The sequence below is a fragment of the Psammomys obesus genome, unplaced genomic scaffold, assembly GCF_907164565.1.
Source record: "Psammomys obesus unplaced genomic scaffold, mPsaObe1.curated_primary_1811, whole genome shotgun sequence".
Classification (NCBI taxonomy): domain Eukaryota; kingdom Metazoa; phylum Chordata; class Mammalia; order Rodentia; family Muridae; genus Psammomys; species Psammomys obesus.
Window position 1 is genome coordinate 17,218,294 of NW_026590062.1, and position 22,715 is coordinate 17,241,008.

Consider the following 22,715-nt stretch of genomic DNA (forward strand, 5'->3'; position numbering starts at 1 on the left):
TGTATGAGTACGGTGTATGAGTGTGTGTGTGTGTATGAATAATTAATTTGTGGAGGAAATGGCTGGAGGACTTAGAAGCAGAAGGAAGCACCGTGTGTTCATCTGGGCCTTCCCTGGGCTGTCTGGCTCCTCCAGGCTCTGTCCCCCGGCCCTTCATTCCTGCATAGTGCTGCAACTTGAATATTGACAAGGCTTCAAGCCCTCATTCTTCGCACTGAAGTGTAAATGTTGTCTGGCACGGACGCCTGATTCCCTCCCCATGGATGTCGGCTCGTTCTGAACATTTTGTGGCTATTAGGCAAGTTTTTTTTTAGTAGTTAGTATAGCCTCACCCACATAAGACAGGTCCCTGGAAGGGCTGGTCAGATCTGCTGGTCCCTTGTTAATTAGCGAGTGATATTATACCTTCCTACTTGTATCTGTAAGGCAGTCTCCACGCACCCTTTTAACTGTTAGCCTTTCATCTGGGGGAAGGTCTCAGAAGCAAGCTGTCTATTTTTTAAAACGCTCTCTCTGTATGTGTGTGTTTGGGGCCCAGGGAAATTGGGATTGAGCTGTAATGTTCACAAGCTTATAAAATAGAGTAGCAGACGGGAAATAAGAAACAAGGACAAAGCTGGGAGGTAGCTCGGTGGGGAAAGTGCTTGCCGAGCAAGGAGGAGAATGAGTTCAATTCCCAGCACCCACTTCAAAATGGCACAATGGCACTTACCTGTCATTCCAGTAGAAACAGGCAGGTCCCTGATGCACCCTGGCCAGACAGCCTAACCTACTCAGAGAGCTCCAGGCCAATGAGAGTCCTTATCTCAAAGGAACAAAGTAGATGACAGCTCAGGAGTGACAGCCAAGGTTGGCTTCTGGCCTCTATAGCTATCTGCACAGGCACACCCATATGAACATACACACAGACACAGACAGACACAGACACACACAATGCACAGAAATAGGTACTACCACAGCCCACTAAATAAAAGTACAGCAGCTCCTCTCTTGTGCGTTTTTATGGGGCATATTCAAGTGTGCACAGTCATGGAGACCCACCATCAACAGCCACAGAGTCAGCTGCAGGAGAGGCAGGGCTTTTATAGTCCAGTAAGCTAGCACCATCATTTCCATAGACAGGAGGGGTCCGTCAAATCCCCGAGGCTCATTAGCCAGCCTAGCTGGAGTGGTGAGCCTCCAGCCAGTGAAGGACCATGACAAGACGGATCGCTCTTGAGAAGTGATGCTTGAGGTTGACATCAGCCTTCTCTATGCATGCACGTACACACATGCTCATACACAGAGAAGGTGAAGGGGGAGAGGAGGAGGAGGGAGGTTGGAGTGAGATGAGGTAAACATCCAGCACGGTTTCAGTGGCTCAGGTCTAATCAAGACCATCTTCATGATGCTCATCACAGCAGAATCCAGGGGCAGGAAGATGAGGAGGACAAAATGGAGAGGCGGGTAGGGCAGGTGAGGTGAGTGGTCCAGGCTCCATTGTATTTCACCATGTATTGCAGCAGAGTGACATCAGAAAGAGGGCTGTGCGTCTTGGGAAATTCTGGCAAGGCATCTTGAGAACAGTAACCATCAATATACATAGGCCTTGAACAAAAGCCTTTGGGAGAGAAAATAGCCCAGCCAGCCCCATCCTATGGGCCCGACCTACATTTGTCTCTGTCCCTTAGGAGCCCAGGCTGGCATTTGTGAGGAGGAAGGGGCAGGTCAGAGTGTACAGAAACTCCAGCAAGACGAGGTGTGGACATAGTAGGAGCACACGAGTGAGTGTTAGTGTTCCTTGGTGAATTGGGGAAGACTGCCTTTCTGTCCTCAGAAATATAGGAAGAGGTGACAAGTGCTAGATAGACAGACTTAGGGCCACGCTGTCACCCTGTGAGCAAGAACTAGGAAATGAATACCGACAGATGTCGCCAGGTTTGTTAGAGTCACCTGAGGAGAAGGTGACCCCTTCCTTGGGGGACCCCCTCTTCATTCCAATCCATATCTAAGTCCCCTTCCTATTCTATAGCTCTGTAACTGTGTTAGAGACAGATCAAGCGCTTGGCTGTGGACAGGGTAGGCCCCACTCAAGCAGAGGGCAGCATTGCAAATGAAGGTGACCTTCATCCCTCAGGTGTCTATGTTCCATGACAGTCTTAAGTGTGTGGTAGGACTGGATTTGTGTTGTGAAAAGAACAGCTGAAGCTGGGGGGACAAGAGGCGAGAGCAGCAGGAGTTGGCTGTGGGAGCTCAGTGGGCAGCTGCCTGAGCTGCTGCACCAGGGTGGCCATGTGGTAGCATGGCCAAGGAAGCATCCGCAAAGACTGGTCTTCTTCCGGTGCCACCCTTGTAGGTCAGGTGAGAAGGGGTGTGGTCAATATAAAGGGAGCTAGGCCATTGTAAAGTGGGAGGGGTAGATAGAAAAGGAGGCAGGCCTGAGGAAGATGGGATGAGGTCACTGTCAAGGGTGCCACTGATCACCAGAGGCATCTTCAGATGTCTCTACCAGTGGCAGGACCCCCTCCTTGTGTTTCAGACCAGACTGCAGGTCTGGTCTGTGTAGGATGGGGGAAGGCTAGTTAGGGTCCAGAGGAGAGTTCAAGGGCAGGGCTCCAGACCCTTTGTTGTTCAGAGCTGGGCCTGAGTTTCTAGAAGAAGCCAATGGGAGAGAAAGCAGCAGCAAGGATGGCTTGGGACCACAGCCAGGCTCTGCCTGTGTTTGCTCTATGCTGGGGATGCAGCTGTTTTGGTCTGTGATGCTGCCATGCCGAGGGTCAGAACTAGAGGCGCACCCTCACTTGGCCCAGCTGTCACTAGGGTTATCCTGCTTAGCTTCTGCCTCAGTGTCATCCTGACCACCCTCCATGGGCTCTGCCTCCCCCTACACCTCCATCACCTGGGTCCCCAGCAGCTGTTTAATGCCAAGTGTGGGTTCAGGCATGAGTTCTTTTAGACCTTTCGCCTTAGTGCCTTGTAGCCAGCCGTGTGGTTCCTGGGCAGACAGATGATATGAAAACCCTTTCCGTTCCATTCTGAGGCAAGTGGTTCTAATTCCAGGTCCCCATGCCATTCCCCAGAGTTCTTTCTTCTTCATACTCAGACTCAAAAGCCCTCTGTGACTGCCTCACTCACCCGTGCAGGCTGCTTGAGCTGATAAGAGAACTGGAAGTCTGCAGGTGCCTACCATGGGAAACCCTGGGGGGGAACTGATTTAGAATTTAGCTCAGGCTGAAGGCATGGACCGTCTCCAGACTCTAAAGGCCCACAGTGGCCATGGACAGATTGAAACCTGAATTCTGTGTCAGACAGACATCATTTTTAGGACATCCGGACCCCAGGTTGGCGGTGTTTCTCTCCAACCCTGGTGCATTTCCTGTGGCGGTGGTCCCACGGCAGTAATGATGTTGTGCCAAGAGGTGAGGGTGGCCTGAGGCCACATGCAACCTGTTGCTAAGGAGAGGTACAGGCCAGCACAAAGTATGTGGGGCTGTGTGTGTACTCTGGTTAGTTCAGAGCCTGGACAAAGTTGATGTCCCAGAGTGTAAGTGCACTTGAGGTCAGCAGGACAAAAGAGCAAAAAGTCAGGCAGCAAACATGTCAATGGTGGGTTTGGGAAAGCGGAACAGTAGAGTACAAGACACAGACAGGGTGTTGCCTAGCTTGACCTTTCTTTCCAGCCCCAGGGTGGCCCACCCCACTGGTCTGCCTTCAGCTCCTGTGATGGGAAGCCACCCAACTGTTCCTTCCTGGTGCTGACTCAGAGGGCCCAGCAGTCTTCCATGCTCAGGCTTTCCTGGGTTATGAAGGACTCTGCAAAGATTCTCTGAAACCAGAGTCTGTCTTTTGGGGACCCTTTGTCATTCAAAGCTGGGTGTGGGTTTCTAGAAAAAAGCTGGTGGGAGAGAAAGAAGCAGCAAGGGTGGCTTGGGACTTCAGCCAGGCTCTGCCCGTGTCTGGCGCTATGCTGGGGATGTGGCTATTTTGGTCTGTGATGCTGCCATGCCGAGGGTCAGAATTAAGGACCGTGGTGCCATCTGCCTTCTGCTTGGGGACAGCGATGAAGAAGTGTCTCCCAATTTCCTTATCAGCAAGGCCGCATCCTAAAACACAAAGCAAACACAGATCTGAACAAGGGGTGTCAGGGGAACTTCTCAGATATATTTTCTTCCCTTTCATGTTCAGAAGCCCGCACTTCGCTATAAGCAGCAGCGGGTGACAAGTAATTGGCTGGTTAATCCCATCTGGAAGCTCATTCCAGAGGTGGAGGGGACCCAAAGAATCATGGGAGCTATTCCTCAGACTCTGAGCACCCAGCAGGCATCTGGGGAGGAATAATCAGTTTTGTGTGGGATAGTACTGGGGTACTCTGCTAAAGACCCTGTCAGGCCCTTCCGGATGCCCAGCACCCTGCTGATCTGTGGAAATGGTTTTTCTCTCCAGCCCAGGAAGCTGGGAGTTGGATGAGCTGTTGGCCTCCCACGGTCCTTGGCAAGTGTTACGTGGGCTGTGTGAGGTGACTCACCTTTTCTTTGGCACAGCCACGTTCCCATATGTTAAATCTGTCTGGAATCTTCAAGGCTTCTTTTTCCTTTTCCTTTCTTTCTTTCTTTCTTTCTTTCTTTCTTTCTTTCTTTCTTTCTTTCTTTCTTTCTTTCTTTCTTTTTCTTTTCTCCTTCCTTCCTTCCTTCCTTCCTTCCTTCCTTCCTTCCTTCCTTCCCTCCCTCCCTCCCTCTCTCTGTCTCTCTTTCTTTCTTTTAGCAATTTGATTTTCCCAGCCAAAGATCTGAGCTTGGGACAGGGTCTGAGGAACAGCTGGGCAGGGAATTCCCGGTCAGGCCTGTGACCTTGGCCCCAGACTCAAGATAGCCCGTCTACCCCTTCCTTATGGACCACACACACTCGGCTTTTTTGCACACTGGCTAGCTGTGCTTTTTCTTTGAAGGATGATTTGACTCTGGTGTCTGGGAGTGGAAAGGGCAGAAGTAAGCCACCCGGGAGAAGACAGTCTTCCAACCACCTCCCCGGAGCCTGTGCCTCTTGTAGCTTGGTGGGGCTGGAGCTGGTTTGCCTAAAATACTTCTAAGGGACATGGGTGACACTTCTGTGACATTTGGGCCCAGAGGAGATATCAAACCCAGGGCTCCTGTTCTGGTAGAAAAGCCCCTCTCATCTGGTTCACCTGTCACCGGGGTTGTCCATCTAACTCTAGCTCAGTGTCATCATGACCACCCTCCCTCCATGGGCTCTGCCTCCTCCTACATCACTGAGTCCCCAGCAGCAGTTTAATGCCAAGTGTGGGTTCAGGCATGGAGTTCTTTTAGACCGTTTGCCTTAGTGCCTTGTAGCCGTGTGGTACCTGGGCAGATGGATGATACGAAAACCCTTTCCATTCCATTCTGAGGCAAGTGGTTCTAATACCAGGTCCCCATGCTGTTCCCCAGAGTTCTTTCTTCTTCATACTCAGACTCAAAAGCCCTCTGTGACTGCCTCACTCACCCGTGCAGGCTGCTTGAGCTGATAAGAGAACTGGAAGTCTGCAGTCGCCTACCTTGGGGAACCCTGGGGGGAACTGATTTAGAATTTAGCTCAGGCTGGTTGCTTTGCTGCTCCCGCTTTGTCATAGGCACCCTGGATGTGTTGGGGGTGAGAGGGCTGGGGGGGGGGTGGAGTATATATATAAATGGGGTTGGACGAATGGCCCCACGGTTTAGAGTGTGTGCTGTTCTAGCAGAAGACCCAAGTTTACTTTCCAGCACCCATTTAATTAGCCCCAGGGGAATCCAGTGGACACTTCTGATCTCTGGGGACACTGCATGCACATGCCTGGATACACAGAAATACATACGTGTGGAAGTTAAAAAAGTCTTTTCAAACTTAATTAATTAAAACACTTTAAAATGTGTGTGTATGGATGCAGGCATGTGAGTGCCCCTGGCACGTGTGTGAAGGTCAGAGGCAGCTTCCAGGAGTCAGATCTTGCCTTCTACCTTGCTGCAGAAGGCTCACTTTTATTTTAAGGCTATTGAGCATACCCAGGCTAGCTGGCCCACTTTTCTTCCCTCATCTTGCCATCGGGGCCCTGGGATTACTTATGTGTACCATCCCATCTGGTTTTTTATTTGGGTTTAGGGATTGAACTCAAGACATCAGGTCCTGCACGGCAAGTGCTTTTACCAATTGAGCCATCATCTTAGCCCCTGTGGGAAACTCTGTCCTCACTCCAGGACATATGCTTGGCCTTGCCTGCTGTGTCACAGATACATTCCATTTCCTTTTGTTTCAGACTCATAAGCAGTACGCCGATGCCACCAATGAGAGCAACCGCTTCTTCCTGTATTGTGCCTTCCTTAACTTCAGGTACTGTCAGTGTGGGGCTACCTGGTGGACGAAAGGGGGGAGAGGGAGGAGGTGAGAAGACAACAAGGTGCCCACCCCACCCCAGTCTCCCATCACACAGGGCAGGGGTAGGGTCACCTGTTTAGGGAGCCACTTGTTTGCATGAACATGCATGAGGCAGGACCTCATTGGGTGTGCCTGGAGTGCGAATGGATTTAACAGCCTTTCAAAGTCCTTAGACGCAGTCCTTCGTGGGCACCATGAGGCCACATGGGAATACTGCCCCCTGCCTTCTATCTGAGGGTCTTGAGGGAGGGCCAGGACTTGGGGCTTTGGGAAACAGCATTCACTGCCTAGCATATCAAAATCTCTGTGTTGGGGCCAGCGAGATGGCTCGGTGGGTAAAGGTATCCATCACCAAGTGTCATCATCCAACTTTGAGCCCCAGAAAACCCACAGAGTGGAAGGAAAGAACAGACTCCTACGACCTCCACGTGTACATTCCAGCACACACACACACACACATACACTAACTGCCAAATAAGTAAACAAATAAATAAAGGCAATAAAAACATCTCTCTATTTGATGTTTAGTGTTGGGGTTAATGTCCAGAAACGGTTTCCAGAAACACAAACAGTGCAGTTACCAGAGACCCAAATAGCCCGATTCAGTCACAGTTGACAGGCTTAGGTCTGTCATTTGCCAAAAGAAGAAGTAAAAATGGCCAGTGGATCCAGAAAACAAAGCAAAGCAGATCAATATCCCAATTCTCAGGAAAATGCAAACAGATCATGGCCAGACAGCTCTCCATCAAAGTGGGAAAAGCAGTTATAAACACGATGAAATTGATGGGTGGGACTCTCAGGGCTGATGGGCATAGTGCAAAAAGCAAAGGTCAGAGTCGGTGATGAGCTCAAACTGAGCAAGAATGAATTACAGCAACTCCCGAAGGCTGAGGGGAACGAGGCTAGACAGAAAGAGCACAGTGAAAAACATTTAAGCCAGACTATCGGCAACAGAGTGGCTGCTGAGAGCCCACACCCAAGTCAGTGTTCCAGAAGCCATAGTGAAGCCATTCACCAGGTGAAAGCCATCAGAGGGCAACCTGTACCCACGAGTTCCTTATAAACATACCTCCATCACTTCATCCAAGAAAACAGCCACCCGCAGCCTGGGGAAACACCTCATGGACACCTAACGCAACATGGAGGATCAAGAGAGTGTCTGGGACCAGGCTCATTTTCTATGACCTTCAGAAAGGACCAGGTGACAAGCAGGGCTGGCTCTAGAAATTATAAATTAGAGGAAGGATTTGTTGGTCTTGATAGTAAACTGCCATGAAGAGATGTTAGTAGAGTTCAAGAGAATTCTGGAAAAGCCAGAGGATGAACCAGTGTTCAGGGCGCCATGTTCACAGCCCTGGAACGCAGGCTGGCAGCTGGCTGAGGTACAGGCATTGAATACATTAGTGGAATCTTCCCACAGATTCCAATAACACTAGAAGGAGATTGTAACAGCCACTGTGATGCTGGGTGCCCAGCGGTCGGGACTCTTGTCTAGAGGATAATTGCAAGTCGAGTAACTCTGGCCTCTTCTCATTTCTGCAAAAGAGCAAGCCTGAGAGGGAATTCTTGTGTCACTGACCTTTTTTTTTGACTGCCACAGTTCAGTCAGCCACAAGAAGAAAGAAGATTTATGAGTTTCTTTTTGGCGCAGGAGAGATGGCTTGGTCCATTAAATATTTGCCATGCTAGCATAAGGATTTGAGTTTGATTCCCCAGAATCCATGTAAAAAACTAGACATGGGGCAATGTGACTGTAGAGCTAGTTATGGGAATCAGAGAGAGGAGGATGCACAGGGGCTGGCTGGTAGCCAGTCTAGCCTAACTGGGGAGCTCCAGGCCAGAGGGAGACCCTGTTAAAAAATAAAAGGTGGACGATACCTGAGGAAGGGCACCTAAGGCTGACCTCTGGCCTCCTCACGTGCAGGTATGTATCTGTACAACACACACACACACACACACACACACACACACACACACACACACACACACACATTTCTTATCAGTCCTTGTTACCAAATGAGCTATTTGACTCTCAAAAAAAAAAAAAAAAAAAAAAAAAAAAAGAGCATTCAGGTTAGATTCCTGTTGCTGTAACAAAACACTGACCAAAAGCAACACGGGGCTTCATTTGGCTTACATGTTAGAGTCTATCATGGAGGGAAGCCAAGATTAGGAACTGAAGCAGGTACTATGGAGGAGCACCACTTACTCCTCGTGGCTTGCTCAGCTACCTTATACCTGACTAGGGGATGGTACCACCCACAGTGGGATGGGCCCTCCAACATCAATTAGCAATTAAGAGAATGCCTCACAAATGTGGCCACAGGCCAATCTGACGGAGGCAGTTCTTCAGCTGAGGTCCCCTCTTCCCAGGTACCTCTGGGTTGTGTCAGGCTGACAGCTGAAACCAAGTACAACAGTGAGCAATGCTGGCCAGGCTGTGGAGAAAAGGGGGAGTGTGGGTTAGCACAGCCATGTGGAAACCAGTATGAAGGTTCCTCATGAAAAGAAGCCAGACTCACTGCTGGCACACTTCCAAAGGAAGTGGAGTCAGTATGTCAGAAAGAATGCTCTCCCAGCCCTGAACACAGTAGCCACGATATGGTATCAACCTACGTTGGTACGTACGCATCACAGCGGGATTTTCTTTAGTCCCAGCTCGAAGACAGCCACACCACAAGCATCCAGCTGGATTCAAATGATTACTTATTAAATATTCAGGAAAATCTAGCTAGATACCATAAGTCTCTTAGTTTTGATAAGTGAACACAGCTGTGGAATCACCTGACCGAGATCCAGGCTAACGCCATCATCTTCAAAGGCAACCTCCCTCCCCCCACCATCGTGCACCTGGAGGTCAAAGGGCTCTGGGGAGTCAGTTCTCTCTTTCTACTATGTGAGTCCTGGGGTTGGATCCGGCTTGACAGCAAGTGCCTTTACCTGATGAGCCATCTCTCACCAGCCATTTTAGTCATTTTGAAGGGAGCTGCTTAATTTCCAAACAGTTGGAAAATTTCTAGAGACCTTTCTGCTCTTGATTTATAATTAAATATTTTATGATCTAAAACGGTACTTTCGACAGCCTCAGTTTTTTTTTTAAGGTGCTTAAGGTTGTTTATACAACCCAGAATACAGTGCTCTTGGGGAACAATGCTTGTGTGGCGGGAGTTCTATAAATGTCAACGAGGCCACATTAAGTGGCAGCCATGCACAGGTCTCCTGGAACCCTGCTACTTGTCCTGTCAACTTGCCGTGTCAATCACACTCAGCCCTCATCGCCCAGGGGTTTTATGGTAGATATTCAGCCAACTGTGAACCTGAAATGTTTGAGTAGGAGGGAATTACACCTGTAATGAGCACGCGCAGACTGCTTCCCTGTCGACATTCCTTCCACAATCTGTCCACACGCCACTCATCTCGAATTCAATATTACCCGTCATCCGGAGATGATGTCTGAAGGGGCTCTGTGCAAGCTCTGTACCACTTTAAATATCCTATGGAGTTTAGTGTCTGTGGTGTGTGTGTGTGTGTGTGTGTGTGTGTGTGTGTGTGTGTGTCCTGAAACCAATTCCAAGAGTGAGGAGAAGCTGGGCTCCACGCCACAAGCCAGTAAGACAGGAAGATAGCAAGATCAAAGCCAGCCAAGGCTACAGAGTGAGTTCAAGGCTAGCCCAGGCAGCTCAGGGAGACCCTGTCTCAGAATAAAAAGTGAAAAGGGAGATGGGGGCGTGGGGTGGCAGTAGAGAACCCCCAGGGTGTGCATGAGTCCCTGGGTTCTGTCTGAGAGCTAGAGTGAACAAGGCCTAAAAAGGGGGTTGTCAAGTGAGGGGAGGTGTGTGGCCGCTCCACTGTGATGGTGGCCTGGGGTAACTGCTCGTGTCTTGTTACATCCTTCTTCACCCCGGAAGATGGAAGCTATTCTTATGTCCACACCTTGTCATTTAGATGCAACTCCTCTGCCCCTCTTAAATTAGTTTTTTAAAATTATGTTTAATTAGGTGTATGGATGTGCATCTGTGGGTGTGTGTACACGAGAGCAGCTGCCCACAGAAGCCAGAGATACTGATCTCCTGGAGCAGGAGCTAGAGGAGGTTGTGAGATTCCCCATGTGGGTGCTGGTAACAAAACTGGGGTGCTCTGGAAGAGCAGTAAGCCACATCCCCAGGTTCTCCTCTACCCTTTGGATTAGAATCTTTTGGTTCTGTGTCTTCATCCATTCTTTGTCTTTCACCCTATTTTACTTTAAGTCCATCTTTCATTTGCTTGTTCAGACAATGTACACTCATGTCCTTGTACACAATTGGGTAAGAGTCCATATCTTCCTTGACATCTTCTCATTCGCTCTGTGTGTGTATGTGTGTGTTTGTCTGTGTGTCTGCCTGTCTCTGTGTGTGTCTACATGTGTCTCTGTGTGTGTGTGTGTGTATGTTTCTGTTTCTCACAGTATTGTTTTCTGACTTCATTTGGATCCTGAAGATTCTTTCTCACTGTTCTATTATTTCCACTTCTGATTTTTAATGTGTATCTGTTGGTATTCTTCTTTTTTTTTTTCCTGTAGTGGTTGCCCTGTGCTCACAGCATGTTCAGTTCATCAGTGTCTACCTGCAACAGATACCATATCTCTTTAAAAGCATTCTAAGATGTAATTAATACATCCGGTTCCTCCTGCCCGTTGCTTGTAAGGATGTCACTGTCTTCAGTAGATGTCTACAGGCCTTTTGTTTCTGTCCCAGACAATTAGCTATCTTGTAGAGCAGTTACAGACAAGGCCAGGGCCACGCACAGCTACACTTATCTCATCTCCAGCTGTTTTTATGTCTTTATGCAGAGCCACGTTTCCATCTGGTGTAATGTTCCTTTAACCTTTCTTGTACTGTAAGCCTGCGGAAGTAAATTCAGTTATTGTTCATCTGAGCACAAGTTCTCTCTCTCTCTCTCTCTCTCTCTCTCTCTCTTTCTGTCTATCTGTCTCTGTCTCTCTCTGAGAGGGTTTCTCCGTGTAGCCCTAGCTGTCTTGGACTCTCTGAGACTGGGCTGGCCTCAAATTCACAGAGATCTGCCTGCCTCTGCCTCCATTTCTTTCATTTTTGAAAGATACTTTCACTGGGCTTAGGGTTCTGGGCCTCTCTTTCTAACTTTGTTTTTATTCTTTAAATTAAAAAACGGTTTCTATGCAAACATGTGTAAATTAGGTGTACTTGCAAGTGCTGTGGACTGTGTGTGGAGTGATCAGAAAGTCAACCTGAAGCTCAATTCCGCTCTCCCATCCCATCCCATGTGCCTCTGAGATGGACTGACCTCACATCCTCAGGCCTGACAGGAGGCTTTTACAGTGAGCAGCCATCTTGCCAAGGGACACGGATCACTTTCTGGAAAAGATTAATACACTAGGAAATTCTGAAATTACTTTCTTGTTATGTACTTACTTAATATGTATGCATGCATATGCTGTTTATTTATTTCCTTTTGTGGGACTGAGGGCAGGACCCAGAGCTCTTCATGCTTGGCACGTGCTCTGCCACCGAACTGCGTCCTCACCCCACCCTCCAATATATTCACATTTCTCTTTTTCGTTTGTTTGAGGCAGGTCTCAACTTAGAGGCCAGCTTAAAATTCACTGTGCAACCTAGGCCAGCTTTAAACTCACAGCCAAGCTCCTGCCTCAGCCCCCCCCCCCCGCCCCCAGTGTTAAGATTACAGGTGTGCACCACCACGTCTCACCTTCAAAATACTATTCTTTTTATTTTTAAAGGCAAAACATTGTTTTTTTAAAAGCAAACACCTTTTTACTTTTTTACCTGTTATCTTGAGTTCGTGCATGTTTGAAGTAATTTTTGTATCACGTACATTGACACTCATAGGAAACACAGGAAAGTGTTTAGTCTGACATTTTCTGCATCATTCCACAGCAGTTTCTTCTGGCTCCGCCTCTATTGATACCTCTTTCTTTTACTGTATTTATATACATCATGTTGTATTTATGTACCCGAGTGACCGTATTTCTGCCTGGACGTGAGCGTCCTGGGTCACGGGCTGTGCATATTTTTGATGCTATCTGACGCTGCTCAGCTGTCTTCTGTGCAGATTTATTTGGGCACAGCTGGGAAGCTGCCTTCTTGTCCCCACCGCCTCCCTTGAGAGCAGATTTCCATTCCATACAGAGTGACACCACTCAGAATTCAGCTCCCCTGGCCAATTAGGGAAGAGTCGCACCTTCAGGGTTCTGTTTTGGGACTTGACCTTCAAGGTTTGTCTGCACACCCTTCGCTGGAGCCGAGGGGCAGGTCCACTCCTCCTGACTGTGTCCAACCCTGTTAATTCTCAGGGTAACCTCAAATTGGAAACATGGCATCCTTGCATTAGGTAGGCATACAACGTCTCTGTAAAACACAATCACCTTTGTGGCTATCCCTCCCCAGGTCCTGGGAAAGTTAGATCCTGGGTGCCGGAGAATACAACGTCTTTGTATTCTGTAGCTCTTGATGGGGTCTGGCTCCCCTACACATGATTCCATTGGTCCAGGCTTTGCTTTCTGCTGGGTGCCTCTGACCTCCCAGGAGGTGACTCATTCATCAGGAAAACCACCCAGAAAGCCCACTGTTGCCTGCATTTCACTTACTAGGTGTGGTGCCCACACCATGGCCCCTTTGCCACACTCTCAGCAGCCTCCCTTGCCCACTGCAGGGACACTATTGCAATGGCTACAGAATATAATACTGTTATAGCTGGGTAGCTCGTCCATGGATATTGTCAGGGGTGCAAGGTGGTGGTCTAGGTTACCTCCCTCCAGTCAGCCCCGTCCCCCACAGGGTAGAAATGGGAACTACAGCAGGACACAAACCAGAGACCAGCTAGAGCTTTACAGCTCCTTCAGCTCTGTAGACTGGGCCTCATTTCTCAAGCTTTGCTGACAGAGATACAAAAATGGTATTTGAAAGGACAGAGAAGTGCATGGAAGAAAACAATACTGGCCAACACACTCGATGCGAAGATTAACCAGCTGGCATCAGAGCATTTTGGCCCTGCGTGCCACTGTGAGGAATCATGGCTATAGCAGCAATTAGAGATGAGAACATTACTAGAAAAGCAAACACTCCATTGGACACAGCCTCCTCCCCTGACCACCTCCCCCAGGTTTTGGGGGCCACCGAGAAGGGGGTTGCCAGTTTCCTCAGTGGTTTGTATTCATTATGTGTGCATTCACGGGAATCACGTGGGTAGTCTTTGCCTCTTGCAGACTGTTATGATGCCATGTGTTGTGTGTGTGTGTGTGTGTGTTATATGTAATGATACACATTGGCCGAGGCTGATTTTTAAAATAAATTTATGACAGTGGTTGGGGGGGGGGGCTGGAGAGGTGGCTCAGAAGTAAAGAGCACGTACTGATTTTGCAGAGGGCCTGAGTTCCATTCCCAGCCCCACACAGTGGCTCCCAACCAACCACCTGTAAGCACAGCTGCAGGAGCCCAGATGCCCTCTTCTGGCCTCTGCAGACACCTGTATTCATATGCAGATATTCCTACCCCCCCCCAACAGGCACACAAAATAAGATAAAAATAAAATCTTTCAGATAAAAATTTAAGTGAAAACAGTGTGTGCATGTGTATAGTGCATGTGCATGCTAATTTGTGTGTGTGTGTGTGGGGGGGAACATGCCCATGAACATGCCATGGTCAGAAGAGAGCATGGTATGTCCTGTCCTTCTCTGCCTTTCTCTTCTGCAGGGTCTGTCCTTGAATCTTGGGCTTACACTCTTTTGGGCCGCACCGGCAACCCCCAGCCCCTAGCAGTCCCTTTGCCTCCACTTGCCCGTAGCACTGTGTTACAGGAACACTTAGGACAGTACCCAGCTTCTTACAAGGGAGCCGGGAGCCTAATGCAGGTCTTCAGAGTCGCACAGAAAGTAACGCTAACCACGGAGACATCTTTCCAGCCCAAAGGTTTTTTAACGTGTTACGCAAGAGTTTCACATGAACACATATCACGTTGTATGGTATTTGTATGCACTGCATTCTAGTTATGTTTATCTCATTTATTTGCACACCTTCTGTTTTACATGTCTGTCCCCCAGACACGTGCTTAAGAACTATAATTCCTTCTCTCCGGTCGCTCCTGATCCCCTGAGTATTCGGTCTCCCACGCTGGACTCCAGACCACACACATTTCTTCCCAGGCTGGGAGGGCTCCAGGTGCTTTCCCAGGGGACCAAGCCTCTCTGGGTCCCAGAGGAGATCACTCCCCAGTTTTAACACCCGAGGACGACTTGTGCCCTGATATTAGGGTTAGCCAGTGAGTTGTTGAGCCCGTGGGGCTGTGGGGTGCCATTTTTTCCACTGTTCATGCCTGTCGATTGTGTCCTCAGCTCCGGGGAAGGTGTCTGGTCGAGCCAGGGCTGTGCACTCACAGAGGGAAACCTCAACTATTCAGTGTGCCACTGCACGCATCTCACCAACTTTGCCATCCTCATGCAAGTGGTCCCGCTGCAGGTGAGTGCTACATAGACAGCTACCGTCCTCAGGTCATAGCAGCCATCAATCGCCTCCCCTAAACAGATCTCGACTGTCTACAAAGTTGTCTCATATCTGGGGGATGGCTGCACACATTGTTAACATCTTTGAAGGGCAAGCTGGGGAGTCTGGCAAGAGATGGTTCACATAGAAATCTATGCTAGGTAAGGGAGCATAAAGGGACATAGGACACAGACCACAGGCCTGCAGGTGAGATCAGTAGAAGCTGTGAGCTGCCCTGAGAAGATGCTCGAGAGTTGCAGGAAATGAACCAATGGCTTTTGACAAGCACACACCAAGAGCCAGCAGAGAAGGGACCTTGGCCAATGGTGTTGTCATTGGAGGTAACTTCTTGGTGGGCAGTTGAGCAAGTGAGCATCCAAGGTGCTGGCTGGGAACCTGAGTGTCACAAAGGCCACTCAGAGGGATGGCGAAGGTGCACTCCATGTCTCATTGAGGGAGATAGGAATGCTCACAGCATTGGGGACATTTCAGATGACACCAGGGGAGAGCTTCCTCCTCTGGGTCCTCCACATGCTGGATCACTGAACTGAGGGATATTCTGTTTTTTCTTTGGTCTACCCGGGAGGGTCTGCTGAGCAGTACAACGAGGTATGTACTCTCCAGAGAGCAGCCACTCATGCCTGGCATTTGTCCCAATAGAGGTCCAATCTACAAAGTAAAAAAAAAAAAAAAAAAAAAAAAAGAAATAAAAAACAGAAGAAGGAAATCCAGATTCATTTATATCATAAATCTGTCACCAGTCAGTATTGGTGACACCAAATTTAGACAGCCTGTGGGTGTCTTCGTGGGAGAAAATCACATCTATTCATTGCTGGGAAAGGTTGATTTGAAAATGGTTTAAAATTATCCCTGTTTAAAAGGAACAGTCTCATGAACATTAACGAAATTGAGGCAGATCTCTGAAGTGAGGCTAAGCCTGGGGCACACTTATAGAATTTATAAGGTGGTACAAATGACCTCATCTCCCTGACAGCTGGCCAGATTCTTCCTGGGTCCCTACATTTGCCCTCATGGTCTTTGGGTTTGTGGTTTAAGTCTGCCCTTGGGCATTCCTGTTCTTTTGTGTTCCTATCTCTTTTACTCTTTGAGGTCCCTCCTGGCCCTCTCCACTCCTGGTTTCTTCCTTGGGGCTCACTTTTGGAGGCTTCTCTCTTCCTGGTTGAGTGAATGGGGACTGTCTGTACAATCTCAACAGACAGTGAGGCATGCCTGTGTAGCAACTTTGACTGGTAGACCAAGGCCAGGTGAGATGTTCTAGGATGATGCCCCAAGAGACCCCAGGATGATTCCCTGGGAGACTCTAGGATGATGTCCCAGGAGAGCCTAGGATGTGGTTTGAGGCTGGTCTTGGCCACACAGCAGGTACCGTTCATAACCATGAATTTTAAATGTGGAAAGGCTTGCTTAGACACCTTATCTGAAAGTCTCAATTTCTATTGTTTTTAAAAAGATAAAACAGGGCTAGGAAGATGAGTTAGTGATTAAGCACTTGCAAGCATGAGGACCAGAGTTTGTTTCCCAGAAGCACACAGAAATGTGATGTGGGGGTGGTAGCCCACCTGTAATTCAAACATTGGAAGGTGGATATCCAGAGTGAGATGGCTAGCTAGACTAGCCGTAGGGGAGGGCTCTGGGTTTTATTGACAAACCCTGCCTTGATGAATAAGGTGGGAGAGGGATGGAGGATGATTTCTGACATCATTCTCATGCCTCCACATGCGTGTATACAAAAACCATGTATACAGAGCACATGTGTGTACAGATGCACATAAAAATTTAACTAATTAAATTTAATTAAAAAGCAGAAGGCCCAGCCATAACAAGCTGGATTTGACCAGAAACAATATTGGAGGGAATGGAGGTGAGCTGACCCCTTCAGGAAAAGGGCTCCTGGGCCCAGATCACTCTTATCATCATCTTCCATGAGCAGGAACCTCAGCTGACCTCCTGCAGTCTTTCCAGGCACTTCAAGGGCATTGGGTTTGTGGTTGCTGACTCAGAGGGATACAGTCCTGAAGCCAATGCTAGGGTTTTTGTTTTGTTTTGTTTTTCTTTTTTCTAAATCTGGTCATGGTGGGAAAGAAAGGGCGCAATGCCACTCCAAGGCTGGCGTTGGGTGTGTTGTGTGTGGGAGCTGTCATGGAAGCCCTTTCTACTACTCACTGCTATTACACCCTCTGTGGCCTGGATCCAAGATAGTAACAGGTACAGCCCTGAAGGGGGCTTGTGTATAGGTGGAAAAGCGAGGAGCAAGGAGGCTGGTGGAATTGCTGCATGAGCTGTTTTTGTGGTCCCAGGAGTATGGCATAGCCAGGGCCACAAAGGGTTAGAGTAGGTGGCAACTGGGCATAGGCTGGCTCCTGAAGGACGTTTGGCCTATGAATGTCAGATAATCTTCAGTAAATACCTGTAGTGCTCAACCCTCTCTATGCAACTGAGCCAGGTACTGGGACACACAGCGTTCTTCCCTTCCGGGTGTTGTGTGGGCCTGCTAAGCCTTGGCTCTGCCATTTGTGGCACAGGTTGGAGCTAGCTCCCGGAGGCCATGGCACATATCAGCAAGGGAAGGAGTGGACACCATTTAGCCCGAGAACCCGGCCTCAGCACCTTACCCTGAGTCCCTGTCCCGGAGCTTTGAGTATGAAGGCCTTAGGGATGTTCTGGTCGTAAGGGCTCATGTCAGATTGGGGCAGAGAGAGGAGGGTGAGGGAGCAGGCCTAGCCACTCCCTCTGGGGCTATGGACATCTTACATTTAAATGTCAGTGTTGGAGGTGGCTCCGTGAACAAAGCATTTACCATACAATTGGGGACTAGAGTTTGGGTCCCTTGCCACCCATAGAAAGACTGAATGGGCATGGAGGATCCCTGGCGTAAGCTGGCTAAGTCAGGCTAACCCAACTGGCTCCGATTTCAGCAAGAGACCTTGCCTTGGTAATAAAGGGAAAAGTGACCGAGGAAGATACTGGAAGTCATCGTCACCTGTGGAAGGGCAAGAGGCCTCAGAGCAGGGTCTCCCTGTCCTGTCCCCTCCCATTGACTCCCGCTTCAAGTTCATTCCTGGTCCCCCTCCTGTCTCCTTTTGTCTCATTCTCTCCCTGTGGCAGCCTCCCTGTCGGTTGCTCCTGCCAGGCAGGCATCTTTTCCTTCAGGCTCTAGGGAGGCCCCTGGGCCACCTGAGCCATGGAAGTGAGCCTAGGAGGTAACATCAGAGGTAACGGTGCAAACTGCTCCTCGGAAGGTCAGAAAGGGAAGGAGAGAGAGAGGAGGGAATCTGGGACAGAGGAGATGAAAAAAAAAAAGGGTTCAAAAGGCTACCAGGTAACCTCTGGGGAACCCCACCATGGCTCCTCACTCTGGGGTCCACCTTATGATTCCCCAACATCAGCTCCTCCAGCCAGACCCACTTGGAATAGACACCGATGTTGCCTATTTTATTCTAGAATCTGCTTTAAGCATCAGCTGCCCTGAAGTTGTGTAGGGGAGGAGGTGGGCAGGAGCTCTCTGCGGAGGGAGGCTATCTGCCTCCTCTAGGGGTCCTATCAGGACAAGGCTGCCTTTAGACTTGAGGGATCTTGTTCTTGGTGGCTAGGTGCAGGTTCGGGACAGATGAGGCAGGGGTAGTCTCCATCTTAGAGTGTCCGAAAACAAAGCAACGAGCTGAGGATGGCCAGCACGAGCAGCTCTGGCTCCTTATTGACAGGGGGCCCCAGAGGAAAACCAGATGGAAGGCGCATAGGAAGTGAAGGAATTCTTCATGGATTCTGTAGAGATTATACACACAGGACAGAGAATAAACCAACATCCCCATCTCCCACCCTTCTCCTGCCTCCTGGGCCCTGCACGCACGCATGCAGGCGTTTCCATCATCACCGACATGCTTTCTGAGCCTGCAACAAGCCCCTCTTTGTTCTCTGAACAAAGGGTGAAGATTGCTCCCTTCTTACAAATGAATCTGCGTATCCTGGATTCTCTAACTGGGTGCATACAAACTGGCCAAGTTCATGTGATCCACGCTGTGTCACCCCAGGATTCTGACCTTCATGGGGGCATACTTCAGTGGCCATTTCAGACAAGGGAGAGATGCCACACACCCCTTCACACACTGCCCCCCCTTGACTGCCGTGGGCTAAGTCCTCTGCTGGACCCGAAGCCCAGGAGGTTCAATGTTAAAACCCACCCCACTGTTTCCAGGTGTCTGGCCATGCCTCTGAGACGAGCTGGGGAACAGGGAGACCTTCGCCAGCAGTTATAGCTGCCCCCAGAACTTTGGGGTCAGCACCTGCCAGCCCAAAGAGAGGGTCCTTATCTCCTGATGGCTGGTGTTCATGCAGGAGTCATTCCTGAGAACCTATGTCATGTCTTGCCCTGGGTCTTTGGTTCTTGGGGTGCCCTCCTCCATCCTTGCCTGGCTTTGCACCACAAGCTGACCTTAGTTCCAGACAGCCAGTGCAGATGATGGGGAAAGAGCCCAGTAGGTTTTTTTTTTTTTTTTCTCTGTGGGCTACAGGTGGGTCTTGGGAGAGTGCCTGTGTCCTGTTGTGGCTCTGGCTCCCATAGGGCCTCCAGGTCCCACCCTATAGCCAGGGAGGCAGCTCCCTGTTGTGATTGGCATCTTAGTCACTTTATCAACCCTGAGGAGCCTCCTGGCTTTTGATGAAAATCCTGAATTTTGTTCACTGTGAAGGGCAGGTATGCCTTGTTTTCCTGGTAAGCCAGGTGGCTGATAGGAAGCAGAGATGTGCCTGGGTTCTGGTGGGAAGTGTCTGAGTCCCGGACTTCTTAGTTGAGTCTCTTATGAGGTGATCTGAGTTGGAGAGGGCCTAGTCTCCATGTCTGATTAACCCCACAAGAGGTAAGGGACTCTCCATCCTGCCACAGCAGCTTCGTGGCTCATGCCCACCTGTGCCTGCTCTGTGTGGACACAGAATGCCAACAGCCTATGCTCAGCCCCAGCAAGGCTCCCACCTGTGGTCAGCAAATGCTAGAGCTGATTAAGACGAGGGATAGTCGCCAAGCTAGAGCTGCCCAGTGAACCGTGGTCTCTCTCAAGGCCTGGCTGCACCTGGACCCTGTCCAGAGCCAGAGAGCTGCATGAAGGAAATTTGGCCTCCATCAGAGCTGATACATCATCCCTTAGAGCCGAAGACAGGAGGGAACCAGCCTCAACAGAACAAGGAGGTGTACCAGATACTGGGGCGTGGATGGAACAGCCAAGTACAGGATGCTGGGCTCCGGTGGGACGCGTACTCTGTTTACAGATGTCTTGTTTTACCATGAGGGACGGTCTGTCACAGCAGATGTCAGTCTAGGTACCTGGGTATCCATTTAAGAGAAGGTCCCAAGGACTTGTGTAAGCCTACCAGTGAAGGCGAGCACATGAGTGACTGTCGGTTTGGGGACTGGTGATGCTCTTATACTGAAGATCAGAGAGGGCACTGATCTATGGGTCGGTGTAGTCTGTCACCCAACCTGTTTGTGCGATTTCCCTAGCTTGAGTCCTTTGTGTCTGCGAACCCCCTGGCTGTCCCCCATCCCCACAAGCTCTAGCTGTTACTTTCTGCATTTCATAGCCGGAAGAGGCATATGTCTCTGGGCACCCTAGGTCACCCATTCAGACATGGCTGAACGGACTTGAGCTGGGAGCGAGGTGGTGAAACAGGTCAGGTCGCTTACGTGGGAAAGCCAGGGGATATGGCGTAGCAACCTGGAGCATGGCAAACGCCAACCCTGAAGTCCAGTTTGGTGTCACCCTCTGCCTGTGAGGCAGGTATTAGGAGTCGGCATCGCAGGGTCAGCACTGTGGCATCAGCTGTACGTCCACTGGGGCACCCTCCCAGCCGTGGGATGGGGCGAAGACCAGCCTCCCACGCCTCCTTCTGTTCCCGCAGCTCGCACACGGGCACCAGGTGGCGCTGTCGTCCATCAGTTACGTTGGCTGCTCTCTGTCAGTTCTCTGCCTGGCTGCTACGCTGGTCACCTTTGCAGTGCTGTCGTGAGTCACCCCCTCCTTGTGTCCCAGGGAGGTCTAGCAATTTACTGGAAATGTCTGTGCATCCTGTCACCCTAGCCATAGCTCTCTCTGGATCTAAAGACCCTGGGGGAGCATCCCAGTCCTGCAAGTGGGGGTACAAGGTGTGACTGTTCTCCAGTGACTTTCGCTTTCATGTCTGAGGTGCAGGGAAGATAGAGAGAAATATCAGGGCCTGTAGAGTGGGGTCATCAGGTTTTAGACATGCCAGAAAGGTCTGGAAAGCCCCACCTCAACACTTGAGGAGTTCTGGGGTGATCTGAGCCAGGCAAGAGTTAGCACAGGCATCCTTGACCGTCCCCCTCATCAGGAAGTTATGATACCTGGTTTTGAGGACACATCAGGCGTAAATGCCTTTGGATGGGGCCTATCAATAACCAGGAAAGCCAGAGAATAAATAAGAGCTTTCTTGAGCAGTCTGCCATGCACGAGGAGATGGTGCAGAGGTGAGCATCTTGGCGTGGGAGACCAGGAAACTCTCCATGTTGGTTGCCATCCAGGCTTATAGACAGGGCCCTGCCAGGAATGACTGTAAGGGACTGGCAGGTCCTGCAGCCACCCTCCTGCAGCCAAGCGGCTCCTGCCTCCCTGCTGCCCCAGATGATGTCCGTGATGTCAGGGGGTGCATCTTCTGCACGTTCTAATTCAGAATTCCAATTAGTATCCTCCACCCCCCCTTGAAACAGAAGAGGGCCCTGGGAAGTTAAAAGAGCCCTCGAAATGCCAGGAAGGGCTCAGGCTGGGCAGGGCGGTTGGGGCTTTAAAGGGAGCTGGCACGCTAACTAAAGGTGATAGGGAGCTGCTGAGGGTTCAAGCAGGGAACAACAGCATGGGGTGGCAGTGCGAGGCAGGTCGGATCTGTGAAGACAGTCATGGTTCCTCAAAGAGAAGTAGCTAAGGGACCAGAATGGGGACAGGATGTCGAGGCTGAGCTCCTGGACTCACACTGGCCTCTCCGTCTTCAGTTCTGTCAGCACCATTCGGAACCAGCGTTACCACATCCACGCCAACCTGTCCTTCGCTGTCCTGGTGGCCCAGGTCCTGCTGCTCATCAGCTTTCGTGTGGAGCCCGGCACGGTGAGTAGGTGCCGATCCTCACCCTGCAGATGTCCCTCTGCATCCAGGAGAGATAGGGGAGGAGATTTGTTGGAGTCCTTTCCTTGTGTCACGGTGCTGGGAGTGGGCGTGGGTGGGGGATGGCAGAGTTGCAGGCTGTAGAAGAACTTTGGACTGAGAAATGGAGCCTTGGCTCCCCAGGATGAAAAATGAGGTCATGTGGTTAGAGGTGCCCAGGAAATAAATAAGAGTTAGCAAGAATTCACCACGGCCACTGTGCAGCCCTTGGTCTCACCCCATGTCTTTGCTTGGCTCCCAGGTTCCGTGCCAGGTTCTGGCTGTCCTGCTACACTACTTCTTTCTGAGTGCCTTTGCCTGGATGCTGGTGGAGGGACTGCATCTCTACAGCATGGTGATAAAGGTCTTCGGGTCAGAGGACAGCAAGCACCTCTACTATTACGGGATAGGCTGGGGTATGTGGTAAGGTTGGGGCAGAGGGCAGAAATAGAGCCAATTAATATCGGTTGGGAGGGATGAGGTGGGCCAGTGAGAGGTGAGGCAGATGTGATGGAGTGGGTCTTGGTGGCAGTGAAGTAGAGTAGGTGAGTTTGGGAGAGATGAGATGGGGTCTGATGGAGCTTGAATGGGTTCAGGTAGAGATGGGATGGGTTCAGGTGATGATAGGGATGGGATCAGGTGGAGATGGGATGGGTTC

General features: G+C 50.0%; 1 protein-coding gene across 2 annotated transcripts in view; it reads left to right on the forward strand.

The window, feature by feature from the left end:
* Adgrd1 (adhesion G protein-coupled receptor D1) overlaps positions 1-22,715 on the forward strand; it is a 112,086-nt gene that overhangs the window by 65,430 nt on the left and 23,941 nt on the right. For both annotated transcript variants that reach the window (XM_055606125.1, XM_055606126.1), the window contains 5 exons: positions 6,266-6,339; positions 14,747-14,870; positions 20,805-20,908; positions 21,910-22,021; positions 22,320-22,473. In XM_055606125.1, the coding sequence (XP_055462100.1) occupies positions 6,266-6,339; positions 14,747-14,870; positions 20,805-20,908; positions 21,910-22,021; positions 22,320-22,473 (568 nt within the window). The remainder of the gene's footprint in view (positions 1-6,265; positions 6,340-14,746; positions 14,871-20,804; positions 20,909-21,909; positions 22,022-22,319; positions 22,474-22,715) is intronic.